This window comes from Dryobates pubescens, chromosome 33 (genome assembly GCF_014839835.1).
Source record: "Dryobates pubescens isolate bDryPub1 chromosome 33, bDryPub1.pri, whole genome shotgun sequence".
NCBI lineage: Eukaryota > Metazoa > Chordata > Aves > Piciformes > Picidae > Dryobates > Dryobates pubescens.
This window is the reverse complement of record NC_071644.1, coordinates 8,365,565-8,386,985: the sequence shown is the minus strand read 5'-3', so window position 1 is coordinate 8,386,985 and position 21,421 is coordinate 8,365,565. Positions and strand designations below refer to the sequence as shown.

The 21,421-nt window shown below is 45.3% G+C and overlaps 1 protein-coding gene across 7 annotated transcripts in view; it reads right to left on the bottom strand.

Annotated features, from left to right (window-relative positions):
• The window catches only part of PLCH2 (phospholipase C eta 2), a 74,340-nt gene that overhangs the window by 38,693 nt on the left and 14,226 nt on the right, over window positions 1-21,421 (bottom strand). For 4 of the 7 annotated variants that reach the window (XM_054175953.1, XM_054175957.1, XM_054175959.1 and 1 more), the window contains exon 1: window positions 1,439-1,730. The exons of 2 other annotated variants lie outside the window; for them this stretch is intronic. In XM_054175953.1, coding sequence (XP_054031928.1) covers window positions 1,439-1,559 — 121 coding nt within the window. In that variant the 5' untranslated portion in view covers window positions 1,560-1,730. Of the gene's footprint in view, window positions 1-1,438; window positions 1,731-12,622; window positions 12,927-21,421 lie in introns of those variants that run through there. One more of the 7 variants, XM_054175955.1, reaches the window with a different exon arrangement.

Below are 21,421 nucleotides of genomic sequence, written 5' to 3'. Positions count from 1 at the left end.
CACCAAAAATACCCCCCAGAACTAACCCCCTCTAAGGGCCACAAGAGGAGAAGTTTCCCTGCAGTCAGTGGTATGCCAAAGGGTTAACCTAAGCTATTTTGTGTGCTCATAGATGCAGTAGGACAGACTGCTCCACATCATTACTCCAGGATCCAATTAACAAGCAGACCACATCCAACTTCATTAATCTTCATTTTGCCTCATTTTGCATCCCCCCAGCCTGGTGAGCAGGTCCTTCTCACCTCTTACACCAACCAACTTGGTGCTAGTGCTAGACCTTTCTCCCTCTTCTTTGCTCTGACTCAAGCCTCACTAAATTTCAGGACTCTTCATTGAAAAGATAAACAAACCCCAAACCCACCAAACCCTTCAAGTGTTTTGAAAGAATCTCTCTCTTTGCCGAAGAATACTTCTGTGCAACTCTTCTAGCAAAGGCTGGGGGAGTGTTTGCTGCATAGGAGAGAGAATGCAGGACAGAACCCACCCTTAGAGGTCACAACCCCTAATGAGATATTAATGGGAGGAGAGATGCCCTTAATCCTGGGGAAATTAGGGTGCCTAATTCAAGGTCGGTCCATCAGCTCTCCCTCCACCTCTTGGCTGAGACTCCATCAGGCAGCTGGATCCAGGGAAGGGCAGAAGCAAAAGTGCCCAGTGGTTTCTAAGCTCTCTAGATCTTCACCTTACTTGTTAGAAAAGGTGTCTTTGATTGCTGAAGCTGATAGATGAGTGGGACAAGTGTGCCCTTCCATGGCAGCAGGAGGGTCTGCCCAAGGCCAGTGCAGATCTCCTTACTTCACAAGTGGCTCAGGAAGAATGCTCTTAGCATGCATTTAACTAGACTAAGAAGCACCTCTCTTCTCTAGCCATTTCCAGCCAGGCTTGCTGCCTTTCTTAGCTATTTAGAAGAAAGATTGCTATTGAAGCAAAAAGGGAGCCTGCTCTGGCAGCTAGTGAAGCTGAAGAGTTTTGCCCTTGTGTATCAGGGTGCAGACAAACACCTGTGACCCACCACTTCCAAATGCTCAGCTCAAAGCCTGAGAAGTCCAAATCCTGCATGAAAAACCAGAGTCAGGAGATGCAGAAATGCTGGCAGATAGCAAACCTGCCTTCCTGCAGCTACACAGCAGGAGAGAAACCCTGTGTGCAACAAAAACTTCCCAAAGCTCTGCACACCTCACACCACACAACTTTGCACTTGCTACTCCAGAAAGTAAGGAAATCAGTCATGAAATGAGAACTGAGAAGCTCCTGAAGATCAGGAGAATTGAACTAACAACCACATGAAATCACATCGGACAAGGGCTGCATCTCAACTCCTTGCTCCCCAACTCTCCTGACTAGACAAAGGTGTCACTGAAGAAGATTTAAAGATGAAAGCTTTCAGGATGACAGCACCTTGCTCGGCTCAGGGGCAGGTGTTCAGCCTGCAGCTTACCAAAGTGGCCGATTTTCCATCTTGGAGAAGCTACAATGCTGCCACCAACCCAGAAAAACTCTTCGGCCAGACGGGCCACGGAGAACTTGTTATGAAGCAAGGGAGATTTGGAGGCATCCATATCTGAGAGAAAGGGCAGCTTCAGAACTCAGCACGAGCACTGATGGCTTTAGCAGACATCAGCATTCTGCAGGACACATTTTCAATGCAATAGCCTTAAAACACAACCAGGAAAACCCAAGGTAATCAATCAGCGACTTCCAAAATCCAGGGGTATTTTGTGGGTTGTTGCAGAGCAGCTTCCTGGTGGATTTAAGCCCTTGTTCAGAAATAGAGGATTGAGATCCCAACAAAATCTGGTTTTGAGGGCTGAGTGGGGTTCAGCTCAATATTGGAGAGAAGACACATGATGGACACAGGCAGGGCCACAAGGCAAGAAGGCAAGCAGATGAATCCATTTCTGGACAGAAAGGCCACTTGATGATTTTCCTTTACCAGCTGCTAAGCATCCACCAAGACATGACACCAGTTGCTGCTTCCTCCTTCCAAGAGCAATTCCTACATACAGGAACCCCTTTAGATATTGGTTACTAGTAGCTGTTCAAGTCCCACTCTTGCTGAGGACTCTACTTGCTCTTCAAAACCAACCAGCAACATCCATTGCAGTAAATGAGTGCAAAGTTACCAGCACAATCCATTCCCCTTTCTGCCCTCCTGAGCCACCCTTGCCTTTCACTGTGGATCTATCCAGGCGCTTAAGCTCTTCAGCCTCTCTCCAGGTCTTAAAACAAAAGAACAATTGCATTTTCTTCTCATACATCTCTTCAAAATAGCACTGTACCAATCTTCATCTTCTCTCAGGAGGTTTTCCTCACTATTTAAACAGACACCCCAGTCAAAGAAAGAACATTTCCCTTCAGCCACTAAAAACTCCACACCATGCAAACACTGCAACACATGTTTGCCTCAAATCCTAAATCCATCCCAGGCACTAATCCTAAAGCCCTGCTTCTGCCCTATCCTGTCAAGGGATTTAGGTGACAGTTACAGCTCTAGGGGGGGGGAAAGGGAGGAGTTTTTAAACCATCCTGCTTTCTTTGCCTGTTAGCAGCATCTCTCCACCTCACAACCCATTTTGGAACGTCTTTGCACACTGACACAATGCCATAGGACAGGAGCCAGGCAGCCAGACTGCAGACCAGAGGCTTGCACAGAGAGCAGGAGCAGGGACAGAGCTTGCAAAGTGACAGAGAGAAAAGCAGGTAAGGACTGATTCTCAAAAAGCTGTAAGTCACTGCCTCATTCCATTTGAAATGCATCCATTAAACTCCACATGCAGAAGGCTATCATTTCTTAGCACAACCTCTTAATCTACATTAAGTTTTTTAAGTACAAGACACAATTGCTGTTGCCATCTGTGATCTGCACAAGGAGCTTCGAGCTTGATGAGCTAAACACAAATTGCCCGTTTAAAAACACATTCATTAAGTGCTTCCTACTCCTCCTTTCACAGTTTGAAAAAGCTTCAGAGTAGTTAATTCTAGAGATGATTCACTCTCAATTAGAAGTTGTTTATTTCACCACCTATGCCCAGAGTTCTGCTGGTAGGCTGGGCTCAGAGTTTAACCGCAGATTAATTCCAAAGCAAAGCCAAACTGGGTCTGCACTAAGGGTGCAGGGTGGCAGGAATGCTACTGCCACTCCCGGCACATCCTGCTATCTATTCAAACACTTCAGCAGCTTTCCTTCCTCCTAAGGCATCTTCCAAGAGTTCTTCAGTGAGATGACTGCAAACTAATTATCATCAGAGAAGCAGCTTCTGTGACATGCTAAGAAGCCTATCTATATCCATACAACAAATCTGCTACACAGAAGGCAAGAACCCATGAAGACCTCAACCCTGTCTTCAGATGAAGCAAGAGCTAGCATGGGCCAGAATGAAACTGAGAAATTCAGCTGCTCTGAATGTCTGAAATCAAATCAGTAAAGAGCTTTGGAGGTAATTTCCATGCTATAGAAATAACATTTTACACAGTGAGAATGCCATTGTACCTCCCAGGGAAGGAGATACAACGGAGCTTTGAAGTTCTCAATTACAAGGAGACAGAGTTAAGGCAAACTCCTGCAACAAAGTATTGAGTTTAGCTCCTTTGTCCCTTTTATCTCTTGCAGCACTGATCAGGACTTCTTGAAGTCTTCCAGGCTGCACATGCAACAAAAATCTCAGCAGCTGCCAGCCTGTGTGCCAGGCAGGAAAAGGCACCACTCTTAAAATCCAGAGCTTAATTCTGCAAGGACACCCTAGATTCTGCATTAACCATTCATGTGTTAGCAACCTGGGGACAAAGGGAAGGGAGAACAGGAGTGAAAGGTAACTCCTGCTGCAGCACTGCCTGAGGTATTAGTTTCACAGCTCAGAATCAGAATTTGACACAAGCAGGACTTTGGATGTGAATTTGTTTTGACTCAAGCAGAGGGAAAGGCCAGTGATTTACAGCACCAGGAGAAGCAGACATTTCAGTGAACCTACTCATTGAAGCTATTTAACTTGAACTACTTCAGTGTTCAAATTGTAATCCAAAGCCCACCCAGAGAAGGCTGATTTAAATCCTTTTCACTGGCACTATCAGCCATCCTCCAGGCCTGCAACAAAGGGTGAGAAAAAGGGAAAAAATAGAAGTTTTCCAAAAGCTCCTTTATGTAGTGACCAGGCTGGCTAGGAGGTAAGAGAATGGGAGAGCAAGAGGAAATCACAAAGGGTTAAAAGTGACATAAGCCCTCTCCCAACTCTTAAGCATCCTGAGCTGAGTGCTTAGGATCTAAGCCTATTGAAAAGGGTTTCTATTCTTGCCTCACTTGACATCCTCAGAAAAATCTTCCTCACCTGACACAACATGCAGATTAAAGGCTTCTCTCCATGCCACTTTAGAAACTTATCATTCTCTGGGTGTAACAAAGGCTTTTCACATCACAAAAAGATCTGGGAACCAACAATGTTTGAGTCTGCAGGCTGCTCTGTGGCTTAGCTAAAAGCAGAACTCAGCCAGCATGTCAAAAGTCTGGCAAAAGAAGGAACTCACTTCAAGAATGTCAGAAAAGCCAGGCTCCAGCACACAGAGAAAGAACAGCCTGCAGCAGAGAAGCACAAGACACATATGGTTTGGAAGAGGGGGAAAGGGGAGCAAAATGGAGATCCTCCTGAGACAAACGGGTTTGTCATTAATGCAGTCCACCAGGAAGGATGGATCCCTTTCCAACCTGCACCTTATATTGCTGGGGAAAGGCAAGTGTGTCCAAAATCCTTTGATGCACAAAGACAGAGCTGGAGCCCTCCAAGTCAAAAAGACAAAACTAAAGATTTCAGTCTGGGAAGTGCCACACTCTGATTTTTCTTTTGTCTTCCGTACATCAGGAGTCAGGCAGAGAACAAAACAAGGATGCAACCCAAGGTAAACCAGGCTCTCAGTGCAGCAAGAAGCAGATACCCTCTCTGTACTTCAGCTGGCTCCCAGTTGAAGGTGTCACAGAACATACTTCAGGAGTACTTAAAAAACTAATTGTCAAGGTTTAATATCTTGCCCACCAGAGACATTTAATATTCCAGACCTGATGCTGTAATTGCCCTGGAAATCCACAAGGATTAGCCTTCTAACTTCACAGCTGTCCTTGCATGAACACACTACAGACCCAGTTTAGCAGATTAACAAACTAACCCCAGCAGAAGAGGCTGCTTCTAAAATCCCTAGAAAGACATGGGCAGCATCACTGATACACTCAGTAACTCTGATACAGGGAGCACTACTTCCCATTTCCCATCCAGGGAAATCTTGCTCCTCACAGCTGTAGAATAAAAAGCAAAGGCCTTGCCAACCCACAGGTCATAAAAGGAGTTTTGAATGAAAGCCTTCTGCATTAGTTCCATTAAGGATTCATTGAAATGATGGTTTGGGTAACTTCCAAGGCAAAAATTCAGCTACATGGAGAGTTGCAACCAAGTTTCCTGCACCTCCAACCACTGGCAGGCTCAGAATGGCCAGAGCCCTGGCTGGGCCACAGCCTTATCCCAACTGCACAACAGCTGCCTCTCCCTTAATTCTAACACAACCACTCTGCTGACCTTTGGCATGGACACAGCCAGAGCTAGAGTCTACTACAGCCTGCTGACCATCTGGACAGCAACTCTAATCCACATTCAAGATTAAAGCCACATGCCTTGCTGGTGCTAAGTGCAAACCAGGTTGCTCCTAGCTTCTGTTCCTCACCCACCATGCACCAAAGCTTAAGACTTTTGTGCTGGCTCAGAATATACTCCAGTTATTCAGTTTGACTGAGATACCTTCAGTATGCCTTAATCTGAAAGGCCACTAACTCCACTGGGAGAAACAGCACTGGCTGTAACATTGCCTGTCCTCTCAGGGCTGGAATTCACAATGGGGAAGCCCTGAGAAAGCCCCAAGCAGCTGTCTTGGCTGAGCAACCACAAAGCTGAGTATTCCCAGGGCTTCCCCAAGCTCTTTGCAAAGTCACATTATTCAAATGAGCTGATCCTGAAACCCCTTCAATAACTTTATTCACATGAAAGAATATTTGTGGCATTGGGAGCCATTAGCAACATCAGCACTAAGGTGATGACAACAATTACTCTGCCTCTTTCCACGAGGGTTACTTCTCCTGAGCTCCTCTGTAAAGAGAAAAAATAAAAGAGGAAATTATTTTCATTAAGTGAGATAAGGGCTTTGTGTTTGGAGCTGTACTGCTTTAAGCTGACTGGTCCCACTAGGAGGATTGCAGTAGAGCAGTAAATTGTCCTTATCTCAACTGATAGTTCAGCTTTTTCCCCAGCTCCTTTCCCCCTTGCCCACCCAGAGAGGAGGAGGAAACCTCCCTCTTGTAATTGGGCTGCCAGGACTCAGCTGCCAGCTGAGTTAAACCCAGAACAGGAGCCTTGAAGCAGGTTGTGTGGTGTCTTCAATAAACATATTAAGATTTCTATCAGGTTTTATCAATGAAACTGTAGAAAGATTAAGACTTCTCCACTTCAACCATGCAGCACCTTTGAGATAGTTCCACAGTTTCTGCCTTGAATAACTGAAATATGTAATAACAGTCATGAAAGAAAAGCCTGACAGCAAACTCCACTAAAAATTCTGGGGCTGGTTTTGGCAAAGGAAATTCAATTTCCAAGACACCTTTAGGAAAAAAAGGATTCTAAAGCTATAGGAGCTTCCTTGCCCTTGTGAAACTGGAATGATGGAGTTTGATTGGTTATAGGAAAATGTCAGCATACAGATATTAGTTCTTAAGACTACAAATGTTGCTCTGAGGTCACCTTGTTTCCACCCTACACACTTAATTGAAGTAAGATCTTAAACTCTTTACATTTAAAGATCTTCCAGCACTTTACCATCTGTTCAGTGACATGGGTCCTAAACACTGAAAGGAAGATTAAGGCAGGTTGGGAGGGAGGAAATCCATCAGGATGATTGAACATCTATGAAAACACCTCCAAGAACTCAAGAATCAGAGGCAAAAATGGCACAGGAAAACAAGACAGACTGAAAGACATCTCCTAGTGAAATGCATCACCACAAATGGATTTAAAAATCAAGTTGGCCTCCATATTTGGGGTGACTTTTAATACATTCTACCTTTAACAGCTTAAGTCCTCCTCTAAAGAGAGTGGGACTGTGGTACCAGACTCCTTCATCTGTACACCAGTACCATAAAACATGGAAAGATGGAATTGCACTATCACTGGGATTAACTAAGCCTTTGTCTTCCTTATGCTCTCCTTGGCTCCTGTGCCATCCAAGGGACAGCTTCCTGAGGGTGTACAGAGAGTTGAGAGAAAACAGTGGGATTAAGCCACTCAGCTTAATACCATGATGGAGATAAAGGTCATGGTGCTGTCTTTGGGCAATGCAAGCAGGTTACATGGCAGCACAGAGCTGCAGATGCACACAGAACACACTGCAAGGTGCTTGCTCTGTCACAAGAGTTCCTCTGGGAAGATGCAGCTGATAGGTGAGAGCTTCCTCCACAGCCACTAGTTCAGTCCATCCTTTGCTGCAAACAAGACGTCAGCATCATTCAGACAGGAAATGAGAAGTCTGTCTGCAGTGAGGCAAAGCAGATGGTTTATATTTAACAATCTGGGAGACAGAAAGTCCTGTGCCCAGGAACTTCAGAAAAGAAGTGCATCCACCTCCCATCCTTGTGACAACTACTTATGAAATACAACAACCAGGCATCCTCCTTCCCCATCCCAAGGACATTAGAAGGCTCCAGCCTCCACTGAGAAGCCTGAAGCACACAGAGGGACAAAAGCCTGGCAGCGATTCCTTGTGTGCTACCTAAGGACTTCGCTAAATGAGAAACATCAAATCAGCAGTCCCAGCAGTGAGCCATGCTTGCTTCTGCCCAGTGCTTAACAGCCTTAGGCTCATGGCAGTTACTGTAAACCCTACTTTTTTGGTAACAAGCAGGTAGCATTGCATAAGGAAGGCAGAAGGTGCATTCCTGCAGCATTCAGCTCTCTATTCCTAGGCATGGAGGCACTCGGTGTCAGCATCTCTGCTTGCGAGCAGTGGGCTGGAGAATCATGGACGCAGACACGAGAGGAGAACTGAGCTTTGGAAACCTTTTTCAACTGAGGGCATGAGGTGCAAACCAGTAAGAAATCAGGCCTGGAGTGTTTTCTGAAGACAAAAATAAGCTTCCCACTCCTAATTAGTTCACTGATCCTTCTTTTGGATAACAGATGCACAATGCTCATTGCTCCTCTCACTTCACTGCACTCACGCAAGTGGAGCAAAGGTGGCTGGAGAGCTTAGCTGCTTCTGCTGAGTTCTGCTCTCATTTTTATTCTCCACATCAGACTATAACTCATCTGAACCTCCTGGTAAATCAATGAAAGAAAAGCTGTTCCTCCTTCTCACAAACAGGAACAGCACCAGAAAAGAATTTCACTGAGCCTTTCCCAGGATGCTGTAATGCAGGCAGCCTCCAACACTTCAGCTAAGTTCAGAGTGAGCCCACAACATATTCACTTGAAGCCTTCAGCAGTTAAGCACAACCTTCATAAATGCAATTCTTTCTCAGCAATTTTAGGATAAGGATCTGAACTTGGACTGTATTAAATGATTTTTTCCAAAGTCACACAGATATATTGGGTGAGAGAGACAGACACTGACTTCAGCTCCAGGAATGATAGCAGCACTTTGCCTAAAAATAATGAGAATAAATAAGCCAAGCAATCATCCTTTTAATCTGTTTACTGGTGGAAGACAACTGTCATATCTATCTGCACACCAGGACAAATGGCCTTCCAAACTGAGGAAATGAGCTGAGGGCATGCAATTACAGAGCCACCAGAAAACAAAATGTTACCCATGGAAGAAGTATTTGTATATTTACAGTCCTTTTCTCCTGTTAAAGGTCTGTCTGAAATCCTGGGGACGTTTCTTGACCTCAGGTTTCTGCACACTTACTCGTGACCCAAGACAAGGAGCTTGCTTCTCAAATCAAGTGAAGTTTGGAGGCTGAAATTCCACTACAGCTTCCATCAAATCAAAAGCCTTTGGTTCAGTCCCATCTGGATCTGCAGATTTTGGCCCTGGAGCTCCAAGGTTCTTAACCTCCCTATTCCCCAACCAGATTGTATTCTGTATTTTTATATATGCTAGAAGCAGAACTCTGTTGGCTTTTGAGAAGGACTCAGCACTAATCAGAAAGTGCCTGGAATGATGTTCAGCCTCAGCACAAAAGGTAAAGCAGACTAACAGAGTAGGACATGAGCCATCACAGAAGGTATTGTTCACCAGCACTGGGATGAAGTACAGGGAAATGAATGACAGGAAGCACTAGAGAGATGTTCAAGTAATTGGGCGACTACAGTCTCAATAAAGGCACTCCAGACACACTTTGTTCGTACTCAATTACCAGCTTGTCACTCTGAAGGGTGGATCTGATCCTGCTTTCCATTAAGAGGGTGAAAATCCTTACAATTGTGTGGAACCAGACAGCAGAATACCTGTGCTTTCCAGGTTGGGGAAGTTGGATCTCAGCTCCAAATCCAGCTGAGACCATGGAACATGTTGTGTAATCAAAGTCCAATTCACCACAAACACACACATGGGAGGTTGCAACAGCTTCCAGCCCAAGTAAAGCAATCATGGCAAATCACCACAATGAAAACAATGTAGAGTAAGCAATAATTGTTGTTATTTGACAAAGAAATAGATGCTTTTATCCCAAATATTGAGTCTAGGGCTATAGCCAACCACACAGAGCAAGGAGGTAAGTCAAGCACCAGCTGTTTTCTAACTGCTCTGGCAAAAGGATGGAAAAAAAAACCATCTCCTAGAATCTTAGTGTTCCAAGCTCCCCCCAGAGCACAAGGAGCATCAGCCTGAACCCAAAGAGTGTTGTTGGCTTTGGGTTTTCAGCAGCATATCAAGTGAGCTTTGAGATGACCACCTATGACTCAGCAGCTTCTAAGCAGCCAGAACCTCTTAAAAACTAAGAGAGTGGCAAGTCAGTAGAATGCTGAAGTGTGGAGAGCCAGCTCTCACTAGGAGAGGTTTAATAGCACATCACAAAGACTTCCAGAAGCATTCATACATTATGGAACTACTGGCTGCAGTTGCATCACTGCTGCTTTATACTCAAGAGAGAGAAGAATCACATTGCCTTTTAATGCTACAGGAAACAGCAAGAAGGTGGCCACCTTTTATAAGGAAACTTCATCCAACCCTCCCTGCCTGTAGCTTCAGCTCATGGGACATTTGCTCTTTGAAGTTATCCCCTTTGTTTTGAAGGTGCTTCCACTAGCTGGCTTAGAACGACACCAGCTGGCAGCAGCACAGCTGGTGAGCATCCTTCAGTTTCAGACCTTGTATTTTCTAACTGCAAACAAGGAGTGAATCTGAGTAACTGCTCCATGCATGATTCTCCAGGGATATCCTCAGGTAAGAGCCCCTCTCTCTCATACCTGTTTCCAGAAGTTGGAAGCTGAACCTGAAGTCATAAGAAGTCAAAAGGACTTTGGATGACAAAAGTCCTGCTCCATCGCACCTTCAAGGACCTTATCTGTTTGAAGTACAAATGAATTCACAATGGTACACCAGATTTCAGAGGACAATGATTTATTAGATGAGGAATCCCCAGGCTCTCCCAACATGACAGGCTCAGAACCAAAGCATTTGGGGTCCTATTTCTGAAACACTTCTGTTAGAAAAAGCAATCAATAAAGTATATTAAATGAAAAGGTTTCAATCAAACCGTGCTATTTCCATCCACTCAGTCCAAAACCTGGGGATTTACAGCTTATGAAGACTTGAGAAATCCTCCTTCTTTCCTTGGAACAAGACAAATTCTTGCACATGGGGAACAGCTTCTCACCATTGCCTCTCTTCAGCAATTCATTGAATTAAAGCTTGCGTGCTTCTCGGTCTCTGGACTCCGTGCCAGCACCATGGCACAGGTAAATAAAGCCTTATGCCAAGTTTTCAAATGTGCCTCAAACTCTCTGCTATTTAAATAACTATTGAGAATGCCTGCATGCAGCTCATCATCTCTGCTTCATTCTTAACAGCTCTCAAAAGGAAAATACTGCTTAAAGTTTCCCTGTTCTGATGCAGACTGAGATTCTTTCAGCAGTCACCTGAAGTATTTGCCTGGTTCTCACAGCCACTAAACCTGTCACAGACTAGGAAGTATGCTTGGATTTAAGATTATTTGTATTCCAAAATATCATCACCACCAAAATGCCCATAACTTTTCCCATTTCCAACAGATTTTTCTACATGATGCTCTGTGGACATTCTCTCTTTGAAATGACACTGCAGCTCTATAATGAGACTCTTCCAAGTCAAACTGCTTTAGTTTTCACATTCCCACCTTCCTTCAGTTGCTGGAGCAGCACTTGCTGCAGTGCTAAGTGACTGCTCAGGTACAGCCCTACCTGTCTGCATCACCTTTTCTCACATTGCTTTAGCTTATTTTTAGTGTCCTAATAAGAAAGACCCAGAGGAGTCAAAGCCTGAGCTAACAGACAGCAGGTTTGGTTCCAACACCTAAACACTAAGATAGGTCCAAACACTACAGCAAAGTTTTCATCCAGATAGGATTTTATCTTTATTATTTTTGTTTAGCCAGTGTCACAACAGAAAAATGAACTTTAATGAGCTTCAACAGCTCTGGCAGGATACTCATGAACACAGGACTAGGAATCCTGAAAGCACAGGAATCAGAGCTGCTGCTCTGCCTTCCCAACAAAATGAAGGTGTCAGAAGAGGCTCCAGTGCAGAGAGAGCAGCTCTCCTGAGCACACACAAGTCACACTTCTTGACTTGTTGCATAACTGTTGTAAAGCCACATGCCTCACAGGCACCCAGCGCAGACTGCGCAGAGCCCAGCCCTGGAGCGAGTCAGTCCCTGGGAAGGGAGGGTGGCAAAGGAGTCCTCCCTCTGGGCTCTTGCCAAATAAATACATGAGAACATAAAATCAAATCTGGGCTTTTGAGAGTTGGTCTTGAATTCACAGGATTTCTTATGAAACCTTCTGTACAGGAGGTATGACCTCCAAGTTCCAACTGCAGGAAACTGCAGCATAGTTTTCACAGCTTGAGGCAGTTCAAAGAGGATTGGATTCGTCCCTGGGATAACTCCGCCAGGGACAAGTTCAACCCCAACAGATTCTGTGCACTCCTCCTTTGCTGGGTATAACCCCCCCCACTACATCTAATTAAAAGAAAATCACATAATTAAAAAATTCAAACAATGCAGCTGACTCACAACAGTGCTGGAGTCTCTTTTCTCTCTTCTAATGTGGGTAGCAGAAGGTCTCTGGTTAAAAATAGCAAGCCTTTCTTCATGGTGACAGCCAGCTACTTAAGTGAGCAGCAAAGGGACACAAATATACCTGGTGCACTCCTCCTTTGCACTCTCCATGCAGCAAGAAGCAGCCATTAGAGATACATGTATAATTAAAGGTTTGGTGGTAACAGGAGGCAAAGGCATGGTACAGCAAAGGCTGCCTAAGGAACTGCCACATAATTGTTTTAAGCATTTAAGTTTGAATAACAGAAAACAAGTGTCCAGAAAAGCTCTGTAAACTACACTTCTCCCCACAGCCAAACTCATTTCCCTCTAAAAGGTGATGAAAATAACATTTCCTCTTACCTTTTTCTGGGCTGAGGCATTTAATGGTGCTTGCATCATCCATATTCCAGTGAGAGAATCAAGTGAACAAAACACCAGAGGAAGCAGCAAAGACCATATGTACATCACTGAGCTTTCAAGAGGCTCTTTTCATACCATGAGAAGCAGAGCACTGCACGTTGGTCTTCAGTGTGGCATCAGAAGGTTCCTAAAGGATGCTTGCTGCTTCTGGGCTGAGCAAGCTCATTTTTTATTCCCTGTATAGTAGTGTATCAGGAGCTGCTGACAGGTAGAAACCAGCACAGGAGCTCAATGAATGTTACCAGCATCTCACTGCAACTCCAGTGCTCAGCCACCTGGGATAACTGTTTATTAACTCTTTGTTTCCCCACTCACTCTGTGGAGGCATTTTGCTCCACTCCTTTGGGGGGAAAAAAAGGCAAAACCTGAAGGAAAAACTTGTGGAGATTAGGAAACAAGAACAAAATATAACTCAGTTCCTCTGGGATGCATTTCATTCAGCAGGCAACTAACATCTATGGGGTGCTACATCGTTTGGGGGGGGGGGGGAAGTTGTATTTCACTTGAACCCCTCCCCTGTGTCCATACAGCATCTGCAGGCTGTTAAGGGATCCTCCCATACTTAAGCTGAGAAAGCAAGTCTATGGTTACTGATAAAAATAGGCAAGCTGCTCTCTTTGGAGTTCTGTCTGATTTATTTTCTTGGCAAAGAACACATTTCCTCCTCTGTACTGAATTCTACCTATGTAAAACTACTTATCTGTTGTCCTGGAACTTCAGAAAGAAGAAATCAGAAACAATGAAAGGGATCTCTCAGCCTCACACCTAGACCATGGCCCTGGAGAAAGTCTGTTTACAAAATGACTTTCCAGATTCCCTTTCTGTCTATCCTGAAATAAATCAGGTTTGTTGGGCTCAGAGTGAACAAGTCCCTTCCCCTAGCAGTGACAACTACATCCAGCCATGCATTTGATAAGAGTGGTGCAGGTTCATCCCAAAAGTAACCAGCATTTCTGTGCCACTGTCTCTATTCCCTGGAGGCAAGTACAGGTTAGCAACAAATCACTGTCTTGCATCCTCAGGGAGAAGCAAAGCAAGCGCTGTGAAAATGTCTCTAAGACATCTTGGGGGAATACAGTGACAGGAAGCTTTTGCCCTACAGGCAAGGCTCAGTGCTCTGCCTGGAGACAAAGCTCCCATCCACCAGCATCAATGCTTCACAATTCTATCAAGAGACAGAGCTAATGAAAAGTTAATGCTGAGACTGATCAACTCATTCATTGATCAGCCACCCAAATGGATCCCAGCTTGGTGATATTCCAGGATTTACTTTTTCCTTTGTTCAGCCTCCAAAAGGTTCAGCATCAGTATTTCATTGCTGCTTCATCCCTATGTCATAAAAGAAAACTGTTTATTTCTCTGGGAGCTTTTTGCTAAGCAGTTCTAACAGTCACAGAAGAAGCATCAGACACATTTGAAGGCATTCACAATGCAGGCACTTTTTTTGAAGTCAAGAAAACACAGATTGTGCTCTCAGAGACCAAAGCATTTTAGAGCTAAGAGATACTCTCACTCCAAGTGACACAGTCTAAAACACAGGAGACTTCTGTATGAAAAGCCAAACTACTGGCTCCTGAAATCAGCAATGAGTTTTTATCTGGCTTACATGGACCCTGAATCACACCCAGAAGTGTATGTGACAGGGAAAGGTCACTGCCACTCAAGTTTGGAAAGTACAGTGCCAGCACAGAACAAATCCAAGCCATTGTCAGTTCCACATTACACAGAGCATAGCATGCCCTAATTCCTTCATTCTCCAGTCTCAGCTATGTGCTTCTGCTAAGCAGAGCAGCAGTGACTTGGTGTGCTGCTATCACAGAGATTCAGGTCCTAAGGAGGGACTAAAAAGGGACAGGAATTCCCCCAATTCCTACTTGCCCAACTATGCAGAGCAAGCCCAACGTCATGGTGCTGGACAGCTAACACTTGGACATAAACAGCTAAGCTGTTATGGGACAACACCCTGATCTTGCTTCCCTTCAGCCGAGGCTGAGCACAGCTCTCTGATGTTCTGCTCCTCACCCATCTGTAAAATGCAGCAACTTTTACTAGTGTCCTGAACACTCATTGGGATGCAGCTTCCTCACATGGCTGTGACTCATTGGCAACTAGAGAGATCCCAAATCCATCCAGGACAGAAACTACCACAGATCTGTACTACAGAGCCACAGCAGCACTGGCTTCATCCTGGCTGGCCAGCTTGGGAAGGAACCAAGCACTTCTGGAGCACCAGCACCAGCCGTCCAGGCTTCAGCCAGCAGCCAGGGCTTTGGCTTGCGGCAGTGCTCCACTCTGTAAGGATACATTGTAGTTTAAGTATATATTCCCTCATCCTTCATCCTCAGGCTCCAGAGGTACTGCTGTCACATATTATCACATTCCAAGTTCCATTTTCTGCTAGATACAGCAGATCTTATTGCCCAGCCCAAGGGAGGTATCTTACTGCTACTGGGGACAAGACACAGCACCTGGGAGAGTGAGGTTCTGCTGCGGGTCAGACACAGCAAGAATGGAACATGCAGGAGGCCAAGGACAGGCTACATCATTTCTGAAAGTACAACACTTAGCTCTTATTGAAAGCCATCAAACTCCACGCCAGATAGTTCTGTGTCTCACAATTCATGGCATCACTTCAAGACCTTCTATAAATCAACTTCAACACATGTGGGTGTCTGTTCTTAAGTTTTTGTTCCCATAGTTACCAATGTACTTTACCACAGGAGAAGACAGCAGGTGGCTAGACATGGAACAAAAATCACCACTCTTTGAACATATGAGGAGTTGGGAAGTTTCAGATGAAGGCTTTACTGGCAAATGGAATGCTCTGCTACACCCAGAGCTAAGCTGACATGGAAAAGTTTCAAACGCCACTGAAAACTCCCAAGTGTTAGGAGCATCGCCACAGTCCTGGTTTTATAAATGGACTAACAGAGGTCCTCAAAGACTACACTTCCTGCCCAGAGATCCCAGAAGCCACCAGGATTTTCTGGAACAAGCTCTGCTACAAGTTCTAAATGATTCATTTAGAATTGAGAGAGCAGGAAGCTGAATATGAATCTCCTCAGTCCCATCTCATCGCAGTAAACCAATTCAGCTTTCCCTTGCGCAGTTCACAGTGGCCTGAGTGAGCTGTGCCTGCTCAGCCTCTGCCAGGCACAACAGGGCAAATTCCGCTCTTGAATTCCACCAGCCTAGACACACAGCAGATTGTCTGACTTTGATTTGTGCCACTGGCTTCTCAGGTGAGGCAGCAATACTTTATGCCACCCTAAGGTCTGCAGAGGCTTTCTGTCACCATTTGGTATTTTGCAAGCTGCTCTCTTTCTCTGAAGTGCAAGCATCCACTGAAGCTGGGGCTCTCTCTGGAGCTCCAGTGCCTCTGTTAATGAGAAGGGGCTCTAATGGCCCAGATTCATAATGAGATGGGCTTTCAAGAAAATATTTCTCAGCCCCTTGCTCTGCTGCGCTCCGAACACAGTTTGTCTCTCCGTCAATCAAGGCTGAATTAAAAGCATTTCTTAACTCCTGCTGCAAAAGTATTTTCTCCACGACACTGGCTGATGTCAAAACTAATCTTCCTAAACCCCACGTTGTGGACTGCAGGTCTCAAAGCAGCTTTTAAATTTAACTTTAGGTCACTAGTAGAATCCTGGATTATCGACCGCTTTCGCTGGCAAAATGCTGCTGTTCCACAGAGCATTTGGCCTCCAGCAGCTTCGCAGCCCCCCCCCTGCTGGGCTGGCAACAGCAACCGGATGAGGAATCTGAAACACATGAAGCAAGAGAAACAAGGGAGAGGGGGCAGGGGCTGAGAAAGGAGGGGAGAAGCATGATCCATGTGAGGTTTGCAAAGCAGAGCAACAGCATCCTCTGCCTTAGCATCACACTAATAACTGACGTGACGTTACAACCGTCACAGCACCGGGGTTTGGGTAGGCACAGGGACACAGTTTACTCATGCAGCATCCTGTGGGTCAGCACAAAAAGGATGTTTCCAGGCAAGAAGCTGAACTGCCAACTGAAGGCACAACCCCTCCATAACTGGCACTTGATGCAAAGTTTACTCCTTTCAACAGGAGCTATGGGGGGGCTTACTGTTCTTTAAAATGCATTCCTGCATTTCAAAGCCCAAGAAGTAAAATTTCTGTTAATGGCCAGAAGGCAGCAGAACACCAGGATAGTTGCTTCAGCCAAGCTGGTTGAACTTGATTGTTCACCACAGCACATCTGAATACATGACATGCACAACCTCTTATTTCAGTCCTAGCTCCTTTTGTAGTTCATAGATGGAACAACTGAAATGCTTTGTTGGCATTATTTTCTTCAAAGACTCATAACTCATCTTGGCCATTCAAGGTTTGCAGGGAATTCACATTATTCCAAGGAAACCTGCAGGCTGGAGGGTTTCAAACCATGCAGTACATAAGGAAGGTTGATGACAACCTGTGTCTAACCAGTAAGGGGGAAGGGCAATGAGGAAAAAGTGGAAAGAGTTTCAGATAGATCTTGGGGTCTTAGGAAGCCTTAAAAGCTGAAGCTGAACTGCCTACCACACTGAACCAGCACTGAGGAGCTCTCAACCATTTGGAGGAGTGCTCCACAGTGCTGCAACTTCAGCAGCACACACCCCACAGCCCTTACTGCTGCATTTCTATTTCTTGGGATGTTTTATAAACAAGTTTCCAACATGTTTTCAAACTTCTGACTAAGAATCTGGAAACTGAAGTATCACCTGGGCCAACTCACTAACCAAAACCATCTTGGTAAGTGGTCCCCATTGTCCCAGTGGCTGCTGCAGACAGAGGTAGAAGGCTTAGGGTGTCTGCTCATGGCTTCTCATTTTGAGATCACTAAAAGCAAAATACAAAACTCCTTTCACTTGCTGATCCTCTTTGTCCCTTCAGCTTTTCTAACTGAAGAGTCAAACACTGTCTGGTAGCTTGCAGTGCAATTGCTCTCACCGCAGTGTCATTAAATGCCCAAACTACAGCCAGCCCATAGTCAGCAATAAAAAGCCACCTCTGCCTGTGACTGCCTGGCTCTGCAGATGCCTTGCCTCCAGCCATTGCTGCTTCCAAACTGTAGGAAGTTTATACAAAGTTCTCAGGCAAGAATCTGCCTGCAGGTATCAGAATGCTAAGGGAAGGCAGATCTGAAAGGTATAGTAGGAAGGAGATGAGTCTGAAGCATGGCCCTGTGCTGCAGTATTCCTAATGTCTGTATTTGATGGAGGAAAAAGGGGAGCAAAAGATTTTTCTTCACCTACAAATAGGAAGTGCCTAGCAGAAGTTAAACAATCAAGCTGAAGTGTGCAGAAAGAAACACTCCCACTGCTAACTCTTGTGAGGAACCACTGGTGCCCTCCTGAAATCAGAAAGGACTTTATTAGAGCATATCACAGAATCACCAAGGTTGGAAGAGACCTCAAGGATCATCGAGGCCAACCTGTCTCCACAGACCTCACGACTAGACCATGGCACCAAGTGCCACGTCCAATCTCCTCTTGAACACCTCCAGGGACAGCAACCAGGGAAATTAAAGATGAAGCCTTTCTAAAAGCCACTCTTGGAATCTGGAGTCTTACCATCCCTCTCTGAAGGATGTGTTGTGCCTGTGGAAGGGTAGAGGGGAGGACATTTCTCAGTGAGAAGATGCACAGGCCAATCATTCAGCTTCAGCCACAGACTCAGGAGAGATGGGTGGTCAAAGCCTCGTTCTGTCACAGCCACCACAAGCCACTTCACTGCCCAATTTTACAAGATGTTCATGCCAGCAGACACACACATCACCTAATTTTCAGGCCCAAAGTGGCATCTACTTCCTATTTCCTCTAGCAGGCTTAGTCATCTTGCTCTTCTGAGGGCTGCATGAGCTGCCTACCTCTATCTGGGAACACAAATAACTTAAAAACTCATCCAACATTAACAGAGTTTGGAGCTACTGATTCTAGCCAAATTGCAGAGTGTTGGATTATCCAGTGAATGATGGCCACCTGCACAGCTTCCCAAATGCTGCACTAACTGAATTTCAAATTCCTGCTAGCCACAGCCAAGTCAGGCTTTACTGGAACAGCTGCTCCAGATAGTAATATCGATCCCTCACTAACTCTGACTTGTTTGAGTGCCTTCCCCTTGGCTTACAGCCTGCTCTTTGAATCTAAATGACCAGGAGCAGTGCAAGGAGGATGCAAAAAAAAGTTTATTGCTCTTCCAGAAGAAACTTCATCTACTTCCATCTGCTATACCTTTAAAGTACAGTCTCAGAGGGGGAGAGCAGGGTACGTGGCCTTCCTTCCCTGCTGTGTGGCACTTCTCCTTGACCTGCGACTAACCTGAGGATCATTCCCCTTTGCCATGACTCTGCTGTTTCTACCTCCCAGTGCTCTCCCTGTCTTTTCTACTTAGTTTTGTAAACTCCTCAAGTAAATCTCATCAAGGGCTTGGTTATTACAGATGCATCCAGACATTAACACCGAACTACCTCAGGCTCCTTTGTTTCTCCACATAATCTTTTTTCCTCCCCTTAAAAATAGAAATGCATTAAAATCCCTCCTTGAATGCAGCCCAAGACAATTCCTTTACTCTGTTTCTCTTCTGCTGGTGGTGGAAGGGAGCAGGATCACAGTTCCCTTGGTTTAGCTTCTTCACATTACTGCCTTTGACATACTTTTACCCTACAGCCTATTGTCTGCAGAGCTCCGTTTCCTCTAAAAGCCAGTGTCAGCGCTCTCAGGGAGCCGTGGAAGAGACACAAAACAACCACAATCAAAAGAGAACCATTGCTGCCAGAACACCACAGCCTGACATGGTAAACAAGTACTAACTGCACCTCTGCTGTGTGCTGGGGACAAGATACAAGAGCCCCAAAGCCATTATTGCATTTTCCAGAGGAGAGCCTCTGTGGCACAGGAGTAGCATTTGGAAGCTAAGTCTGTCCTAAGCTAATTCTCCCCAACATCAGAACTTGGACTTTCTTCAATCACATCTACAACCTGAACTGCTGAGCAGAGACAGTTTGCAGACAGCTGAGCCACAGAGACCTCCAGAATGCATCGAGTCACTAATAGGCTACAGAAGCCAACATATGATTGCTTACACAAAAAGCAGTTGTCCTGCCCTCTGCTCCATTATTCCAAGTAACCCGCACTAGATAAAGGCAGTGCTCTGCACAGGCACCAAGCAGATGAAGCATCCATGCTTTGCTTTGCCCAACTTCCCAGACACTCGAGGCTCTTTGAAATGATGATGCATGTCACATTTAACCAGATTTATTTGCCATGTGTTCTGGGTGTAATGAACACTTCACTTCCTTGCATTTCCTACTGGAAGAACAGCACACTCGACACACAGAAAGCACACCAGGATGTTGTGTGCCTCTACCAGCACACATTTAGCCACACAGCAGCTCTGAAGTAACGACAAATGCCTGCTGGTTTATGCTTTCCTCCAGCTCTTTGATTTGTGTGCACACCACTGCAGGTGCCCACAAGCACTCTTGCCACAAACCAGACTTCCAAAAGCATTGGGCATCAGCAAGCCAAAGGCAACTTTGCACTGGAAGTTCTTCAATTAAGTTTCATCATGAAAATTCCTGCTCACAGACTCGGATCACCCTCCCTGCTAGCAACATGAGAGCACTTTGCACAAGAAGGCCTCACAGCTAGACAGCTGGGACTCTAATACCTTTGATTTTGGATAAACCTTTTCCAAACTGTTTCCACACACCAGATTGAAGCAGAGGATAAAGATGCAAGGGCATCGCTACAGACTGTGGAAATTATAGTTCATTAACTACACCAATTTGGACTCCAGTGCTTATTAAGATGAAGTAACACCTTTTTGCACAGTAAAAAGGCATTTCAAAACAGAAGCTATTCCAGTGTGCTTTGTGTTTTGTAACCCATAATAGGCTCCCTCAGCAGGTATTATGGGGAGAAGGGTGCAATTTCCAGTGCCAGGCTGATGAACACCCAAAAAGAGATAGCCAGGTCTTACTTAGTCTTGTTTCTTTACTCCCAAGCACTCTTCTTATGCAATGCTTTAATTTAGACTATCCTGAGAACTGGTGCAGAATTAATCAGGTCAGTGAAGGCAGGCTGCTAGCCCTGACTGCTACACCTTTAAACACTTCTTTTTACTGCCCCTTCCACTGCTACTCTATTTTTAACTCGGTTGCAAACTCCAGACCCACGGGCGTGGGGGCAAGCTCGTCCCCCAGAATGCCACTCACAAGAGGCCGACACCCTCAGCTCTCGAGGTTATTCCTTCTTCCACAGCTTGTTTACTGGCTTGTTAAGCATTCTGGCAGCAAATGGCAGGGGGTGGGGAAGGAGAGGAGCTGCCACATTTCTAAAATTAGCCTCTTCTGTCTCCCAGAAGCCTGTGGAGATTTCAAAAATGAGGTTTCTCTGCAAGATGCAGAGATATGGAATTGAACCTGTGCTACACAGCCCAAGTCTGAAGCTCCCTTTCACACCAGAAAGCTACTTTATCTTCCTTATTCCTCCCCCAGCCCCCCTGCTCCCAGCTGCCAGTCAGGGACCATTACCACAAAATAGCAAGTGCATTTTATTACATAAAGTAATTGCATTCATTTGCCCTGGCATCCCCAAGCAGCTCCATGACATCTTCCACATGAGCTTGCCTATCAAGTCACAGCCCAGTCCCTTTTACAGGTCACTCCTGCTGCGCTGGCAGAGGCACTGTGAGGGCTGCAATTCCCTCCTCAGTGTGGTTCTAT